Source organism: Molossus molossus, unplaced genomic scaffold (genome assembly GCF_014108415.1).
Source record: "Molossus molossus isolate mMolMol1 unplaced genomic scaffold, mMolMol1.p scaffold_m16_p_4, whole genome shotgun sequence".
Lineage (NCBI taxonomy): Eukaryota > Metazoa > Chordata > Mammalia > Chiroptera > Molossidae > Molossus > Molossus molossus.
In genome coordinates this window covers 104585462-104604423 of record NW_023425377.1, presented here as the reverse complement: position 1 = coordinate 104604423, position 18962 = coordinate 104585462, and the positions used below count along the sequence as shown (strand labels likewise).

At 47.2% G+C, this 18962-nt stretch overlaps 1 protein-coding gene across 1 annotated transcript in view; it reads left to right on the top strand.

Annotated features, from left to right (window-relative positions):
* The first annotated feature begins 9761 nt into the window (after positions 1-9761).
* FHDC1 (FH2 domain containing 1) overlaps positions 9762-18962 on the top strand; it is a 36216-nt gene continuing 27015 nt past the window's right edge. Inside the window, exons 1-2 of the mRNA XM_036241345.1 lie at positions 9762-9832; positions 14222-14850. Of these exons, the coding sequence (XP_036097238.1) occupies positions 14359-14850 (492 nt within the window). The 5' untranslated portion in view covers positions 9762-9832; positions 14222-14358. The remainder of the gene's footprint in view (positions 9833-14221; positions 14851-18962) is intronic.

Here is an 18962-nt window from a genome sequence, read left to right as displayed (position 1 = left end):
CGGTTCACCATAAAATGTTACGCCATGTGGCTGTCCTCACGTGCTCTTGGGCCCTGCTTCCGAGAGCTTGACTCTCATCTGGTGGGTTCCCTTCTGGACTGCAGAAGCCGCCTGAGGACAGGGCTGTTTTGAACACTTCTGTAGCCCTTCCTGTGCCTTACGTGTAAAGGCATTCAGTTATGCCAATAATGATGACGCTGTCATTGCTCTCGCCTCTCACTCTGAAGGCCTGGAAGTCCACAGGTGTCACTCGCTGCTGATAAGGACACAGTAATTAGCCAACCATTCATTGTCAGAGCCCCGGGAGTAGGCATTGCTGAGATATGAAGATGAATAAGGCAGCGCTGCCCTCAAACTGTTGGGTTTAATGGGAAGAAAAACTATGTAAATCCCGCAAATGAATGGTTGAGGGGAGGGGCGGGACCGGCCTGCGGGACGTGCTCTTAGTGTTTGGGTGTGGAGGCAGCCAGCCCTCACCCCGATTGGAATGTCTTGTGCAAGTGTGTGTGTGGGTGGGGGAGGGGAGTGCACGCAGAAAGGGCCATCCTACCCATGGCACCTCAGTCCGTGGAAATGGTCCTGTCTGTGTTGTCAAACAACTCTCATAAGCCAGATCTTAACTTTAGTACAATATTATTTCTTTGTAGGCCTTGAATCTTACATTTTCTTTTTCTTAAGATTTCTGCCAGCAATCTAACAGAAAGTGTTTGATTCCTTTTTACCTAGTAGCAGTAGCTGTTTGGACAAAGAGGCAGACTCTGTCCATAGCTTTCAGTCATCAGGGGAGAATGATTGGTCAGAAGATTTAGCAGTTTAATATCTGACCTTAGTTTCCCCTGGAGGTCAACCTGGGTGCTCCCATTTTTGAGAGGGAAAAGAAATAACCAGTCAGCTAGCTGCTCCGACGTGTGGTTACAGCTAGGCACACAAGGACCGGGTGCAGACGGGTTTCAAGCTCACCCAGGAGAGCCTCAGAATCTGCAGAAGTGGCTCTCTGGAATTTGAAAACAATTCCCGTGAAGTCTTTTATTGCGGCTTTGATTATTGTAGCCTGTTGAAATCAGCCTACTTTGACAGGGAAGACATACCATGCAAAAATTAAATAAATAAATGTCTTTGTTGGCGATCACAAAAACTTTGGCTAAAGTAGAATAACATGTGACTTTTGTTTAAAATCTGGATGTTAATAAAATGGGAGGGGTGAGTCATAATCTCCATGACTCCCCTTTTGCCCCCTGTGACCCCGTTCCTGCTCCAGCCTTCTGATATAGCCCCTCTGATTTCTTTATCGTGCTTCTACCCAGCCTGCCACACAGGACAAAGGTCTTGGAACCATCAAGTGACTTCTTAGACCCTGTACCACGAGCACAGGGATCACAAGGGGCCCCCTTTTTATGAGGCTCCTGTGCAGTGGGGCTGCTGGGGTAGAATTCCTTCCTCTGGCCTCCCCTCCTGTAGATGAGGTTTAACCTGATTATGCCCAGCAGGCAAGTAGGCGCCCTTGGAAATTAGTCTCTTTATGGAGATGAACTGTAAAGAGGGCATGCTTGTAAAGGAAAGAATGCAAAGCTAGAAAATAGGTTCCAATCTTTGATAACGGGGGGCGGGGAGGGGGGCGGGCAAGGGGGGAATGAAAATGTGTGAACATCTAGCATTTTTCCTGCTTCCTCTTATGTATACTCCTCTTAAATTACAAATGTGATGTGACTTTGTGACCCCAAACTTGGGGTAAATAAGAATCCACAGTGAGAGAGTATTCAGTTTCCCTGGGAAGAGAAATTGCCTCTGTGTGTGTGTGTGTGTGTGTGTGTGTGTGTGTGTGTGTATGCGCGTGCACACGCACTCATGCAAAGCCATTTCTAGCATAAAAACAATCCCATCATACAAAATAATAATTCCAGTGTAAATTAAAGTCCTGTGGTTAACTGTGTGTTTGTCCTGAATCCTCTCCTTCCCGGTGTAAGACAGACATGGGAGCAAGCTGCCCCAAATCGCCTCCCAGAAGCACCTCGACACAATTTAAGACTCAGAAATTTGTTTACCGGTACCCTCAGCAAAGGGGTGTCGTAGGGAGCGAGCCCAGGCTTTCACTCAGAAAACCAGCAGCATTTCAAGAAAAATTTAAAGTAGACGTTTTGCCCTGGCAGGTTTGGCTCAGCGGTTAGAGCGTCGGCCTGCGGTCCCGAGAGACCCGGGTTCGGTTCCCGCTAAGGGCACGTACCTCCGTTGCAGTTTGTCCCCGGCCCTGGCTGGTTGTGCGGGTGGCAGCCACTCGATGTGTCCCTTTCACATCGATGTTTCTCTCTCTCTCTCTTCCTCTCTCTCCTTCCCACTCTATCTGAACAAAAAGTGGAAAAATGTCCTCCGGTGAGAATTAAAAAAAAAAGAAAGTAGACTTTTTTCCCTAGCCTAGTCCTGAGAAATCACCACCAGTAGAAAAATACTTTGTATGTATAAATTTTAACCTCTTTTAGGCCCTAATATACAATTTAACACAAAAAGGTGATCTTAGGCATAAAAACACTAGATTAAAGGAATTTAGATGTGTGAAGGGAAAAGTTTTTCATCCACTCAAAACAACAAATAGCTGAAGAGTTGATACCACCTCTCTGAGTTAGATTCCATATAGGAGCCTCGTTTTCTCTGGAGGGGCTGGTTAGAAGTGAAAATGAAGAGAAGTCCTGGGTTTAGCCCCAGCGCAAAAAAGGGTGTAACTGTGAGCTAATTGTGAGCTGAGTGTTTTGATAGGGATCCTCTTTGTGGCCAAGGCTAGACAAAATTTGAATAATAGTATTTCCACCCAAAGGCTTACCCTCTTCACTTTCTCCAAAAACGATCCATTTTAATTATTTCCAAAAATTTGGCTTGAGAAATACTCAGATGCTAATTTTTATGAACGCCTTTTATCATTTTCTATCATATCCAAACCATTTACCATTTCACCAAAAATAGCTTAGTGCAAAGGGATTGTTCATAACTGGGCCTCTAACCTAAGCACAAACTCAGTTTGCAGTGGGGAGTACAAAGGGCTTACAAATCGCTGGGTCACCAATATGTTCCTTCACCTACCTTTACGTGCCCCGCACAGTCTTGCACAGGGCGTGCGCACAGTATTTCCCCAAGGAAACACACACACACTGCACCACACCACATACCAGGATTGTTGATTCATTGGGTTTCTGTTTACAGACGGCCTATGCTACATATGATTTCAAATTGCTGTTTGCTTTTCTAACTTAGAAGAGTAAACAATTTGAAAACTGTTAAAACCAGTAGCAAAAAGAAATTGGCATCTGACATACCCTTTCCCTTAATTTCTTTTATTGAGACTCGCACTTTTTTGATGACGCGGGTAGTAGAAAGAAGTGATACACTTTTATGTTTTATTTTAAAGCTATTTTTCCCCTTAACATTTGAATAACAGTCAGACCCTATGTTTTCAATGAACACCGATCAGTTTTCAATTGTAAATTTTCAAAAGGCCTGGCTGGAAGGGTTTTCTTGGTGAAAAGCCAGTGATACCTGCAACGTGGGTTTGAGCTGCACAGGTCCACTTACACGTGGATTTGTTTCCCCCAGTAAGTACTGCAAATGTATTTTGCTTACAATTCTAGTAATAATGTTTTCTTTTCTCTAGCCTACTTTACTGGAAAAATATAGTATATAATACATACAGCATACAAAGTATATGTTAACTTACTGTCTATGTTACCGGTAAGGCTTCCGGTCAACAGTAGTAAAGTTGTAAAGTCAACTGCTAGTAAAGTTTTTGGGGTGTCAAAAGTTATACATAGATTTCCGACTATGTAGGAATCTGTGCCCCTAACCTCTGCGGGCACTGTCTTTCTCTTTCCTTGGTCTTCTCTTCCTTCCCTGCCTTCAACATACACCCCTTAAAAGGGAGAAAATGGACAAACTGCTCTACAGAAACATAGACAGGGACAAGGATCATCAGGTGTCTGCGTAGCTCATTCCTATATGTTGGGTAAGGGTGGTCTGTAATCCCTCCTGCCCTCAAACAAATCAAGAGCTATTATTGACCAAGTACCGGTATGTACCTCTGGCGAGGGAAGTCCATTGATGCTGCCACATCGTGTGTGAAAAGCATTTTCTATTGAAAGCTTTCTGAAATCACTACTTAGCTTCCAGGAAAAAAAGTTTCTCCCTCTTAATGATCAGAGCCTAGTCATTTTTTATATTTCTTAGCTTGCAAAAATAGGACATCATTTTATCAGCTCAAAGTTTTTTGGAAAATTATAGTAACACAGTGTCTGCATTTTGCCCATTAAGATATTTGCTGCAAATTTGCATTCATAGTGATAGTAACAATTCTACTGATTTTACTTATTCTACACTTTCCATCCCCTGAAGGAAACAAGGTCTAGCAATTCTCTTAGAAATGATTGTTACTAGAAGGGCTGGTGAGTCTTTGCAGGTCTGTTTAACTACAGAGTTGGTAGTTTGTTACTTTCAGAGTTTCCCATTTTAAAAGCCAACATAGCCTATAATCTAAATCTGAACAACTGGTCTCATCAGATATGTTTGAAGAATAAAGATTAAGCCCTGGCCAGTTTGGCTCAGCGGTTAGAGCATCGGCCTGCGGTCCGGAGAGACCCGGGTTCGGTTCCCGCTAAGGGCACGTACTTCGGTTGCAGTTTGTCCCCGGCCCTGGTTGGTCGTGTGGGTGGCAACCACTCGATGTGTCCCTTTCACATCGATGTTTCTCTCTCTTTCTGTTCCTCTCTCCCCCTCCCACTCTATCTGTATAAAAAATGGAAAAATATCCTCGGGTGAGGATAAAAAAAGAAAAAAAAAAGAATAAAGATAAAGAAAAATCGCTGTCCATATGAGAGAGAGAGAGATTTAAAGATCAGTCAGATGCGTCAAACCTGTGCCAAAGGGACCTGTTTCAGTGTGTCCACTGAGGCTCCCAGAGGGTCCATGAAGCCAGCTCATGAATTAGACTTACTCCTCAAGCAAACAAGCCAACTTTAGAACTGTAAGCCTGTTATTCTTTGGAATGGGTCCTGAAATTTGATTCATTTGTGTTTGAGGCTTTGTTTAGTGGCTCCTAATGACAGACTCAAAATACTTGATGTAGGAAACTGAGAGCTTCTCAAGGCTGAGGAGGTGAAGCAGCCAGAAGGAAGAAAATGAACTGGGCAAAGGAAATGAAGCAACTTGGAAAACAGCCTGGGAGAGGGAAGCGCAGGCTGCAAACAGAGAATTCTTCCACAGGGCTTGTTGTTGGCACCTGCAGGCCCGTTGCCTGGGCCACACTAATTACTAACACAGTCCCTGTGAGGTCGGCTGACTTGGGACCGTGCAAGCTGGCCACACTGACCACTCTGCAACAGCCCTGCAGCAGGAGCAGCAGCCCCCTCCAAGCCACAGATTCCAGAGGCTGGGCTGACTTCGGGCGCACTTGGCTTCAGAAGTCTTTCTAGCCTTCCTCCCGGACAGAGTGGCTGGCACTTTTCTGGGAAACAGACGAACGGCTGATCTGAACTCCCAAGCACACACACGGGTGGATTGAGGATGTGGTTAACAATCCTCATATTAATAGAGGAAGAATAAATTGTCCTCTAGATTTGCAGCCTTAGATCAATCCATCGAGACACTAAGTCTATTTGAAAGTTGTGTTCTGTTCTATTCAAGTACTTCTTGGCCACCTAATGGACCACAACACAGAAAATAAGAGTCAGAATAAGCATGACGTTCAGGGTTGGCAGACATGCTGCTTGGGGGAAATGGGATGCTGCGGACTACAGGGGATGAAGGTAGGATGCTGCCCGGGTGTCAGACTGAAGAAGGCCACTTTTCCCTGTAGGCACATATGTGAACCCATGGAAGGTTTTATACAGGTAGGTAATGGAATGAAATCACTTTTTTTTTTTTTTAATTCCTCACTCAAGGATTGTTTTCCATTTATCATCAGCTAGGGAGGGGGAGAGAGAGAGAAAGAAGCATCAATGTGATAGAGCCACATTGACCGGTTGCCTCTCGCACGACCTAACCAGGGCCCAGGACACACTGTAACTGAGGTACGTGCCCTTGACCGAAATCAAACCACCACTCATTGGTCTGAGGGAACCAAAGGAGAAAGAACACTGACGCAGTGGATGAAGGGGTCCAGTGGAACTTCACTAAGCTAGAAAATACAGAAGGTAGGGTTTCTAGGATTGTGAGAAGCAAGGGGGATGCCTGACACGTGGCCAACAGCACGTAAGTTTTCCCTTCCTCTAGTGGGGGCTTGTGTGGTGGCAGTGGCGAGTACAGATGGAAGAGACATTACTTGAGCAAGAGGACAATATGGGCAAATACTTTGATATAAGGGGTTTAGAAGAGAAAAGAACCAGAGGAAAGTTGGGTTTTCAAATTTCAAAACTCGGGTTTGAAGTAAATGGTGTGGGCAGGAAGCGTGCTAGTTCTGAGAGGAAGGAGTTGGTTTTGGACACTGAGTTTGGATTTGAGATACCACAAGGACAACAGATTCAAGAGTCCCTGGCATAAGGGTGAAATCAGAAGTGGATCATGCCCCTCACTTTCCCTGGACATATACCTGGTGCTGGGTTTGTAAGTGTCATTAGTGTGTTTTAAGTTGTTTTTCTTTAAAAAGCTCCCTCAAGAGTTATACAGGTGCCAGGCCCCACAGAACCTGGACCCGTCCAGGTTGAAGTCAGAAGGCAGTACCATGGGACAATGGGAGACAGAGGGTTGGAAGAATCTAGTTACTGTCCTCAAAGGATGAGACGGGTCAGTAGAAGAGGCCAGAGAGGCAGAGGGGAGGTCTGTGGGCCAGGAGGCTGCAGGGGATCAAAGGAATCTGGCTGAGGATGGGTCAGGGGACTTGACCTCTCAAAAAAGTGACTGATTTTAGCACACACACTCACTCAGTATGTCGTGGTGTGGGGGGTCAGGTTGGAGGGGGGCTTGAGGAGCGGGTGTAGACCCTCATCTGAGTGGCTGACATAAAAGAAAAGGGGAGAATGTCGTTCCACTCCTCGCCTATGATATTCTGTCATTTAACTTTGCCTCTAGTCAGTTTTCCGTTCAGGTTAATAGTAACTCCCTGAGAACCGGCCTGTCTTTCTCTTGTATTACATGCCCCACTCCTGGAGATTGTCTGTGGTCTTAGTTGGATCCGTTTCTCTCCATGGATAGTGTAAGCCTGGTTAACCGCTAAGAAATGGGCTCGGGGCTGGAATGAACTTGGGAGGATTTTTTTTTGCACGTCTTGGTTTTTACTCCAATAGCTTCTCTTTTTCTACCCACACCGAGGTCCGAAATTCTGTCCTGGGAGGTCAGGGGCTCAGGACCAGGGTGGAGAGTGAGGCGAGGCTGCTGAAAAGGCACTCGTCTGTTATCTGGGCTCACCGAGTCAAAGGTACGATGACTTCACCACCACTGCGGGCGCCTCCCCACCCTGCCAGCACATTTCCGATCAGCCGGTTTGCCCGGGATAGGTTTTCTAGGACTACTCCTTTCCCAGCCTGGCGTCACGAGACTCTGTAAAAAAGATTCGATTAATCTCTTCCCCGTTTCCTCCTTTGAGGAGTCTTTCCCAGACACTGTCTGTTCATGCGATCAGACTTAAATATAACTCAAAGGTTCCTGTTATAGTCGCCACTGAGGATTTAAAAAAAAAAAGAAGAAGTAAATTTACAGGTTGGCAGGCCCGAGAGGAGCTGACCTTTGGGAAGCTCCGGCCCGGCCGGGGTTCGGCTGCACGGGCTGGGAGAGTTCACCCAAGTGCTGTTGCCTAGTGCTCCCGGGAGAAACAAGTGTGCGGCACAGGGGCACCTGGTGCACCTCTGGGTGTGTGCGTGCAGGAGTGTGCGCGCGCGTGTGCACTGGGGAGGCTGCCGGGGAGGCTGCCGCAGAGGCTCCTTTGTGGAAGGCTCCGGCCCGTTCGGAAGCCAGTTTGGCGCCTCCCCCTTGCTGGTTCCACGAGGACACCTGGCCCTTCGGCACAGTCCGTACATCCCTGTCCCCTGCCGCCCCTACTTCCTTCGGTGCCCTATCACCGGGCCCCGGGCCAGCCTTCGGGTGCGGGGAGCACGTGCCAGGTGGTGGCTTCCAGGCCCCCGGGGCCCCGCGCAGGTGAAGGTGAGCGCGGCCGCGAGGACGCTGGCGTTCGCAGGGTGGGAGGGGGAAGGGGCCGAGCAGGAAGGGGCGTGCTAGCCTCGCGGCCGGCGCTGGGAGCAGCCTCGTCGGCAGCATTGTTACCTGGGGCAGCTGCTGCGCCCCGCCCCGCGCCGTCCTGCCTCCTCGCGGTCCCGGGCTGCCCGGGCTGCAGTGACTCGAGAAGAGGCGGCGGCGCGAGGAAGTGGGAGCGCGAGCGGGGATCGCTGGTCGCGGGTGAGTGTGAGCCGCACGGCGGAGGCAGAGGCGATCCCTGCTCCGGGGCCATCGGGACCCGGCAGCTCCGGCTGGGAAGGGACGGGGATGATCCACCAGGACCCGGGGCGGGGGTGCTGCGTCTCGGCTGACCTACAGCCTCACTAGGGAGGCTGGGGAGTTTGAGCTCCCTCCATACCCGCCAGGTGATTCTGGCGGCTGCAGTTCCCGGGCCGCTGAGGACAGAGATCGGTCCCTTGAGGAGAAGGCGCGCGGGTCCGGACCCGAATCCGGAGAATGAGCTAGATCGCGGGCCGCCTCGGGGTTGGACCAAGGTCGGCCGATTCAGTTTTAGCTGCTAGGATTTTCGGAGAAGCTGCGCCCGCACTAGATCCCCGCCCGCCCAAGTGCGAACAACTGGGGGCGCCGTGCCGGGTCCCTGGCCAGTGGGGACACCGGCCTTCCCCCTCCTGACAGTGGGTGCGGGGTTGGCGAGGACGGAGGACGAGGCGACTGTAGCTCTTGTACCCTCGCTCTGGCCGTGCGAAGTTCAGGTTAGAAGGTGCGCCCTGCACTTGTGGAAGTTTGGGGAGGAGGCGGGTGGGCTGGCGGGTCATCTCCAGCCCCTGCCGTGCCCCAGCCTGGGGACAGCGGGCTCTCGGTTTAATCCTCCGACCAAACAGCAGGAGTCTCCCTACGGTTTTCTCGCCAGCCCTTCCAGCTGCCTTCAGCCGAGCCGCAGTGCGGCGGTGCGGCTTTCTCCCCTGAGCCCGGCACTCCGACCCCCGACTTGGGGAGGTGTCGCCGCGGAAGTGCAAGAAGGGGACACCCCGTGTCCAAGAACCAAGAGACCTACCCTATGGATTCAAGCACAGACACCTTCTGTAGTTAGCCCCCTCCCCCTGCTCCTGGGAGCTTTGTGCAGCCGAGGTGGCCGGCAAGGGGAGGGGTCGGCGGGGCGGGAAGGTTCTAAAGCCCCAGCCCTCGGGGAAAGGGGGCGGGGTCTGGCGACCCCCTTGTCCCGCCAGGACTCGCCGGTAGAGGTTCCGGGAGGGACGAAATGGTGCGGTGGCTGCTCCAATTGCTTGTGCCCGAGATAAGGCCTACGCTCCCGGGAGGCAGAGGATCAGGCCCTTGCCCGGCGTCCGCCCCGTAGTCCCCGCTTGTCCCCGCACAGCAGGCGGCGGCCCCTCCCAAGCGCGCGCCCTCTCCGGGTCGCTGCAACCGCCGCAGAGCCTGCGCGGCGCGTGTAGGCGTCTGTCTGTGCCTCGCGCAGGCTACCCCGCCCTCCAGCCGCCGCGGTCCAGATAAGGACTCCGCGAGGGCTCGTGCGCTGTCTGCCCGGACCTCACATTTGCGTCGCTCCCGGGGCGGCCGGGCTCAGAGCGGGGCTTCCCTGGGGATTACGGCGGACGCCGCGGTGTGGCCGCTGCCGGCCGGGGGTTCGCGGCGCCCTCGGAGCCTTCTGTGCAGCCGAGCCCGTGGCATTTTGGTGAGTGGCGGGGACGGGGTTGGGGGCGGAAGGACGTGGTGGACCGCTCGCGGATGCAAAGACTTAGCGATCTGCTCTGTATCCAAACTTGTTGAAGAAAATCGTGCCCCTGGTGTCCCCCGCGTCGAATTTCTTCAGGACCTAGTCAGTTTCAAACAGCTGTTTGTACAGAACTGTTTGCGCAGAAACTGTTCGGCCGTCTGCGATCCCCTGTACAGTGTCTGCCTGGAAAGAGCAGCCTGCGCTTCCTTCTTTCTCTCTAGAGCATCCTTTGGCGCTCGTTTGCCTTTTTTTCTTGGTTTTGGGACATCGAGAGAAACTGAAAATGCACATTCAATAGCAGGCGTTCTTTCTCTGCTCCTAGGCATCTGTGAAATGTTTATGTTGTGCTGCAGATTAAACACACTGGCTGGAAACAGCCTTCGTTGCTAACTCTGGTTCGACTGTGTGGTTGATACTCTGTTTAGTGGAGAGCAAAAATTCCATATTTTAGAATTGCCTGTACTCTCCCCAGCCTTTCTTGTCCCCGAAATAAAATAGGGCTGTGAGTTCCTCTGCCTCTTCTCTCCAAATCTGGCATGTTCTGCCCCTGTTTTTCATCAGAAGGTATGGGTCAGCCTTTCCTGTTCCTACCTCATCTGTGACACATGTTAGGAATCAGGTGGAAAGGGTTGCTGGTGTGGGTTTTCCTTGGAGTTTACTTTTGACGATTGTTGACCTGGGGGTGAGTGACCACCTGAGCATTAAGCCCCACTAAACCCTCACATGGCTGTTAGGGAGGAAAAGTTTAGGAAGGAGCCAAAGGGCTTCTGTGGAGACCCCATGAACTTTCTCATTCTAAGGCTTTTTGCTTGCCGATCAGTCAAAGGCCAAGAACATGGTCACAGTGTCCTCTTATTAAAAATTCACATAGTTAAAAGATGCTCAGCTGAGCTGCAGCCTTATCATGACCACCTATCACTCAGACACACCTGTGCTGGGTCATGATTAGCACTCAGGGGATTTAAAGAGATCTCATCTTCAGAGCCTTACCATGACAGCTCTCCATTTTACTCAGAGAGGGGCATTTGTCAGCCTGAGCAGCCACCCTCCCTGCTGCTGAGGTCCCCATCCTCTAGATGAAATGTTAAATACAAGCCTGTCTCTGTCCACTCAGGGGAGATTGATGGATACTTGACATTTTCCAGACAGAGCCAAGGCTATTTCTATTGTCCCTGCTGGCAATTAACAGCTGTGAGAAATAGCCAATGACTTTAGGTCACCTGTGTTCTCTTTGCTTACTTGGAAAGTGTATGTTTGCATCTTTACCGTAGATAGTACCATAGTAAATTAAACATTCTTTGTGTGTCCTCTTGTTTTAATGTCTCCTGAAACTGTGGAAAGGGTTAGAATGGCTGTCTGCATGTTTTTTTCCCACTTCTGTCTGACATGAGAAATCCCGGCCAGGGAGGAAGTCCTATTGAAGCCCCATTGACACCAGTGGTAAAAGCATTAGCATCTTGGCTAATCATTGCTGGACCACTTATTCATTAGAAGCTGTTGGGGGCCTAAGATTCTTGTATGTTACCCTGGGAAAAAATTAGCCAGACAACATCCCAGGAACAATGTTGTGAATTTTCTTTTGTTTCTTTAACTTTTTCGAATAACATTCTTTCTCAGATGGGGCAGTGGTTAGAATCATACCAATGACAAGTTTTTATTTGATACTTCCCCCGTGTAACGCGGAATACTCAAAAAGACTTGCCTCCTTTGGAGCTTTAGTATTGGAGGATAGTGCTGTTGCACAAGTTCCGAGTATGTAGTCTTTCTCACTCTTTATTAGTATCTCTACTTTGGCTGTGTGAGGTTTCATGGCACATCTGTGCATATATTTACTCAGCACTGAATGAGTTATTGCTTTCTAGGATGGAGACTTTTTAACTTATCACCATTCTTAACAGGGATAATCTGTAAACAAGTCAGCATATCTGGAATTGAAGGATTAGCAGCTCTTCTGTGCATAATTAGTGAATTGGAGGATTAGAACTCTTCTATACACGAGATATTTCATGTACAGAAGTATTTTAAAATATGTAAGGATAAACTGCCAAGATTACCTGTGCAGTCTTGAAAAAAGAAGAGTTCAAATATAACTATAAACTGTAATTGACAATGAGTCATTTGCTCTAGGGGTGCCAACTATGAAAACAGCCTAGTTATGCCCCTAATGATAATCATGAAAACTCCTTTTAAAAGCCAGTTGCGTCTCAAGTAAACTGCAAATTGGTTTGGATAAATATTTTCAGTTTTACTTTCTAAAATACTGTCTGGTGGTGATGGTTACATAACATGGTGAATGTATTTAATGTCACTAATATAACTTAAAAGTGGTAAAAATGGTTTTTAAAAAAGAGTTATTCAGTTAATAGTTGGAAATGCTGTTTTCTGGCCATATATAATTTTCAGAACTTTCAAAAATTTCATAAAAACGTTTGTTCTTGATATAGATAATTTGCTATACAATCACTGAGAATTAAAAAGGGGCAAATCTCAGAAACCTAGTAACTAAGAAAGCAGAAAATGGAAATATTAAAGGTTTCTAGCAGCGTGAGCATTTTGTCTATAAACCCAACACATATTTTAAAGCAAATGTAATACCTGGAAAAATAGAGAGAGATCATATGTACCTATGACATTAGTCATTAATAACAAGGACTTGACATGTATTAGTTCATATATTCTTAGACAAGACAGTGAAATGGTATACCTTATGTTATAGAAGAGGATGTAAACATAGGGTACATAACCTACTTCACCTCAGGTTGCACATCTAAGGATCTGAGGAAAAGCAGTATATTTCTGGAATTTCCACTTTTATCCTCAAACAATCCTGTCCTTTTTTTAAAAAAGATTTTTAAATTAATTTTTAGAGGTGGGGGGAGGAAGAGGGCGAGAGGGAGAGAGAAACATCAATATGAGAGGAAAACATTGATGGGCTGCCTCCTGCATGCCGTCCACCAGGGACCTGACCAGAATCGCAGGCACCATCAGTGCACAGGATGACACCCAACCGAGCCACGCCGGCCGGCAGCCATCCTGCCTTTCATATGTGTTTCTGTGTAAAACATTCTATAATATTTGAATTAGTGATATCTGACAGGTTACTGCTATGTAACCCAATACTGTTTGACCAGTGTGTGTGTGTGTGTATGTGTGTGTGAGAGAGAGAGAGAGAGAGCTTTGCCAGTGATGCTATAAAAGGACAATTACACTCAGAAGTCCAGTCTAAAAAGCCCTTTCATTTGGCCCTTTGTGTCCTGGAGGAAACAGCCCCCTTTTCATACACTCACATAGGCAGGTGCTCACTCCGTAGCCTGCATGGGCTCCCTTCTTCCACATTCCCACTTACCTGTCCTTATATCTGAAGAAATGTAGTTGTTTTGACCCCTGTTTTCACATCAGGTCCATAACAGCCCAACACCAAAAACAAACACTTAAAGATCGGTAAAAATGCAAGCCACTAAAATAATTCAGTGACTATGGATAACGTGGCAGGTGTGACATGGGCAGCGTTTCCTCGTGTGTCTGTGTCTTTGCTAATAGTGTCAGGGAAGAAGCAGGAGAGACAGGTGAGAGGTTCTGATAGTTTCCAGAGAGTGGCTTACCTAGAATCCAAAGTGATAGCATCGGAGGCGATGGTAGAGGTCATGTAATGTATCCCAACCTCCTAATTTTACAAACGAGAAACTGAAGTCTAGTGAGCCGAAGTGACTTGTCTAAAATGGTAAGCCGTAAAGCTTGATTTAGAGATGGAACCTTTAATCTTTGTGTCTAGTGTTCTTTTCTCTATTTTCGGGGAAGCCAGGTCACCAGTAGAGCTGGAACTTGCTGGTTCTGACTCTAGGAGGATGAGTTCAGTCATTATTTTATCATCTGTAAATCCCTGCCTGTTGTGTGCAGGATGGACGAGGCCAGCTGATTGATAGGGGGCGTATCCATACTGGAGAAAGGCAGGGTCACTAATGCCTAATACTCCGGTCATTTGTATAATTTCCCTAGGGGTTGGGTATCCACTGTCCCAAGATGCTGAGCCAGGGAATGAGCAAGGTTTATTCATAAAGTGAGCAGTACTTGCTGAACCTATAGAGCGTTCTCAGCAAATAAGTGTTATATCGATTAACAGAAGGTTTCCAAGTTGGATTTATTCCTGCAGTTTTGGCAACATTGCCAGGTAGTAAGATTTGATTCACATTTAGGAAAGCATTAGTCCCTTTGAAAGCTCTCTGGGAGGTATTGCCTTTTGTTGATTTTCATATTCAGTAACTCTAGGAGGGTTGGCACGAGCCTCTGAGGGGAATACCTCATATTGGAATATTTTTCTGTACTGATTTTGTTGTTTTATCTTTGTAGGTTTGGAAGATGGCACATAACACCGGGGCCTTTTCCTCTGGCAGCAGACTCGGGGGTGCAAAAGTATGACACAAGTTTGAAGTTTGTGTCTACTTCCCCAAGGTCAAGAAATTGTCTCCTTGGAAGGCAACAATACTATGCATGTTATGAATTGTGTCTCCTTGGTCAGCGATAAAGAAAATGGGACTATCGCCACAGCGGCTGGATTCATGATTGAGCAAACGCCGCCACCTCCTCCTCCTCCTCCTCCACCCCCTCCACCTCCACCATGCCCATTTTCAGAGGAAGGCTTTCCTCCCTCTCCTCCCCCTCCCCCCCCAAATCCACTCCCCGAGGGGCCTCCGGTCCCTCCTCCCCCTCCAGGACTGCCCCCAGCTTCTCACTTGAATGGCTACAGCCACCTCGGTAAGAAAAAGCGGATGAGAAGCTTTTTTTGGAAAACCATTCCAGAGGAGCAAGTGCGGGGCAAAACCAACATCTGGACCTTGGCAGCCAGGCAGCAGCATCAGTATCAGATCGACACGAAGACCATCGAGGAGCTCTTCGGGCAGCAAGAAGACGCCTCCAAGCCGTCCCTCTCCAGGAGAGGAGGACCTTTAAATTCATCCTTCAAGGAAGCGAGAGAGGAGGTAAGCATGGGATGTTGATTTGAGTTCGGGGTTGAGTTGATTTGATTCTTCTAGAATCACGAAGAAATAACACAATGCAAGGGAATGTGCTCTGGGAACGATAGAAGGGGCCTTAGATGATGAACTGGAGCTGAGTAGTAACAAAATGTAAGGAGCGTGCATGCCGGACCCTCCCAGGCATCTCCGTGGACTATGACCTCATGCAGAGAACATGCTCTGTGGGCCCTCCTCGTTGGCCTGTGCGCTCTGCCCTGTGGCTGCACATCTGAGGTTTCCCCTGATGGAGTGCCCTTCTGCTGGAGTACAGGGTTATTCATCTCCAGTGAAACTAGCAAAAACAAAACCAAGTTCCTGAACCCAGTCCTCTGTGATGAACTGGAGATATCTGAGACAAAATGCCTTTTGTTAATTAACGTGATTAACTAATACACATCCTTAGGAATGCTATCCTTAGTTTTCCCTCCAGTGTTTGGTGATGGCCTTTATTCCTCTAATCACCGAATTGAATTCTGGCCACCGTGGAACAGAGCTTTCCCGAGAGCCAAAGCATTAAGCTATTTTCAGATAGACTTTCTAGAAAGCCTATTTCCAGTTAACACTCAGTGTGTTACTTTGAGGAAACAGTAAAGCGAGTGAGTTGTAAGAAGTTAACTGAAAATGTGGTCTCCGAGGTACAGGCCATTATACATTAGGGAACCGAGTCCAAAACTCCATGTGTATGTACTCTCTGTGTACAAACATGAGAATAAACATGTGAAAGTCTCTGCTTACTAGAGGAAATAATTAGGAAACCAGAGATTGAAAGGAAAGAATGCTGCCCACCAAAAAAGGGGGCAATAGAGATGCATCATTTTTTAATCTGTTGTAAGAGAGCTGAGAAAATAGGTCAGAGATGGAGCTGGTGAGATAAGAGGAGGCAGGGCTCTGGAATGAAGTAGCAGCTCCCTGCATTATTGAATTCTCGCGTCGACAATATTGACCTCTTTTCTGTCTGGCCGAGGAACGTGTTAACTTCTCGCCACGAATTTACTTGGGTGTCCTTGAAGCTTGTGGAATGGTGCCCTGTTGAAATAGCCAAGAGTCTGCTTATTATAAAATGTGGAGAACACTGGAATTAGAATTCACTGTAAACTGTGACATAAATCTGGGAGGAAGTCTTCAGGGAAATCCTTAGTGCTGAACCCAGGCTTTCTCTGCTCTTTGCTTTATGCAAAGTCTTTTTTATTTCTTTTTTTTTTTTTTTTTTTTTATCCTCACCCGAGGATATTTTTCCATTTTTTGTACAGATAGAGTGGGAGGGAGAGAGAGGAAGGGAGAGAGAGAGAGAAACATCGACGTGAAGGGACACATCGAGTGGCTGCCACCCGCACGACCAACCAGGGCCGGGGTCAAACTGCAACCGAAGTACGTGCCCTTAGCGGGAACCGAACCCGGGTCTCTCCGGACCGCAGGCCGACGCTCTAACCGCTGAGCCAAACTGGCCAGGGCGTCTTTTTTATTTCTTAGCAGATCCTTTCAATATCAGAAGATGTAAGAAGTCATTTCCTAAGTACCCTGGCCTTTGCCCCAGCTTCCAGCAGAGGTTTCTTACTGTACAGTAGGTCATTTCTCACCATTTTTCTGAGCTCCACTTAGTGGATTTCAGGAATGTGGAAGGAGAGTGGATGGGGGCATGTGGGAACAGTGATGCACTGTAGCAAACATTGTAGCAAACAGAAGGGTCTGGCTCACCAGCTTCTGAGGGGCAGCTGGCCCTTGTAAATGGGGACATTTATTTTGCCAAATGCTAGTTCAAGAGGCTGTGAGGTACTGGCTGCTTTATGTTAGTGAACTAAAGAGAGGTTAAGGACTTCTCAGAGAGGGAAGGAAGTGGCAGAGAGCGTGGCATCTTCTCCCAACCGTGACAGAAGCAGAAATGTCCATTTCTAGGCCAGACCTGAACTTCAGGAGGAATAAAAGATCTTTCTCCTTTCCTCCCTCCACCCCTGTATTCTAGGTACAGCTTTACTTTTTTTTTCTTTAACTTACCAAAAAAAATCTGAAAGTGAATAATTATTTCATTTATTTATTTGTTTATGTTTTATTTATTTTTTACTGAATTTATTGGGGTGACATTGGTTAATAAAATGATATATGTTTCAGGGGTACAGTTCTATAAGACATCATTTATATACTGTATTGTGTGTTCACCTCCCCAGGTCATGCCTCTTTCCATCACCATTTATCCCCCCTTTACTCTCTCCTATCCACCTACCTGCTTTTCCCTCTGGTTATCACCATACTGTTTGTCGGTCTATGAATAATTAGCTTTTTAATTGTGGGAAAATATACTTTTTCCATTTTAACCACTTTTGAGTGTCCCGTGCAGTGGCCCTGCAACATCCACGTTGTTTCCTAACCTCCATCACCATCCATCCATAGAAATCTCATCTTGCAAAGGACTCCCGGTGCCTGGCAGCCACCCTTCCGCTTCTCTGCGGATTTGACTCCTGGGGGCACTTTATACAAGTGATCACACGGTGTTTGTCTTCTTGTGACTGGATTATTGCACTTTGCAAAATGTCCCTGAGGTTCCTCCGTGTTGTAGCATGTGTCAGAACTTTAAGGCTGAATAATATTCCAAACACCACATTGGTTGATCCAGTTATCTGTCGATGGACACGTGGGTTGCTTCCACCTTTTGGCTATTGTGAATAATGCTGTCATGAACATGGGTTTGCAAATAGCTTTATTTTCAATACTTGTAGGTCTTAATCTGAGAGACAGCATATGAGAAAGGAAAGTTAAATCACCATCACTGTGTAAGCAAACAGTCTAACTTTTCAGTACTCAGGTAGGGGAAGTAGTTTAGGTAGATGGATTTAAGTGCACATTATGTAATACTGCCACAAAACAGGGTTATCCAGAATTATTTTCAATTTTCCATGCTGTCTCCAAAATGGCTAGAAGTATTATAAATACTTTTTATTTTCAGTAAAGAATAGAGTACATGCGATTTTCTTCCCTTATTAGATTTTCTTCTGAAGCAGTTATATCTCAGCGGAGTGATGGTCTAACAAGGGCCAGTAATAAATCTTCAGTTCACTCTGCAGTAAGAAGTCCAGGGTTGAGAGGGATAGTCCTCACCACCTGTCTGTGTGGCCTGGAGAACACCCTTGACAGCATGTGGGGCAGAGACCCATCCCGAGCCCGGAAACACGGCATCCCAGCCGTACCTACCATACAGGCTGTGATCTGAAGGTTCAAACATGCCAAGGATCAGATTATGTCTCCTTGGAATGGAATAACCTCCTACAGAAACGGCCTGCCAGTCTGTGGTTGGCTCATACTTTAAAGGGCTTATAAAGCATTAACAAATAAGTTTCATTATACTCCAAAGGAAGAAGTTACTGAATGATAGGGAAGAGCTGGGTTTGGGAGTCACGGAATTTAGGAAGAATAGCACTTAAAATAGTAAACTGGAACATTTCGTAAGGGGGAAGAGGTTATGAAATATTACTATCCTTGTATCTTTGTTACCTAGAAAATTAACTCAAAGAGGCTGCAGGTGTTATAGTAATAATTAAGCTGTAAGAAAGTGATTAGAAATAAACTTGTATAATTGGTGATAATAATAAAAACATTCAGCTCAAACTGCACCCCCCCCCCCCGCAAGTTCACTGATCTCCCCCCTGAGAATTCCCCGTTTGGCTCTGCAGGTGCTCCTCAGCCCCGCAGAGCCCCACGCTGGTTGTTGGCTCTGCACTAGTCTCTCTAGAACCTGAACCGCTCTTAAGGGAAGGGACGGTCTTCGCCGTTGGTATCCTTCAAAGAAATTAAAGGCAACTGAGCTGACAGAACTCACAAGGGAGCAAAGGGCTGATCGTACAAGGTGTCAGCATCACAGGTCAAAATTGGGATTCACAAAGAAACCACAGCAAGGTAAAGAAGGTCTGAGGGTGTAATGTAAAACTGGGTGACCACCATTGATAGCACTGTATTATGTCACAGAAATTCGCTATGAGAGAACTTACATGTTCTCACCAAAAAAACAAAAGAGAAAAAGATAAGTATGTGAGGTGATGGGTGTTCGTTAGCCAGGTGAAGGAAGCCTAACTAAAGTCACTTACCAG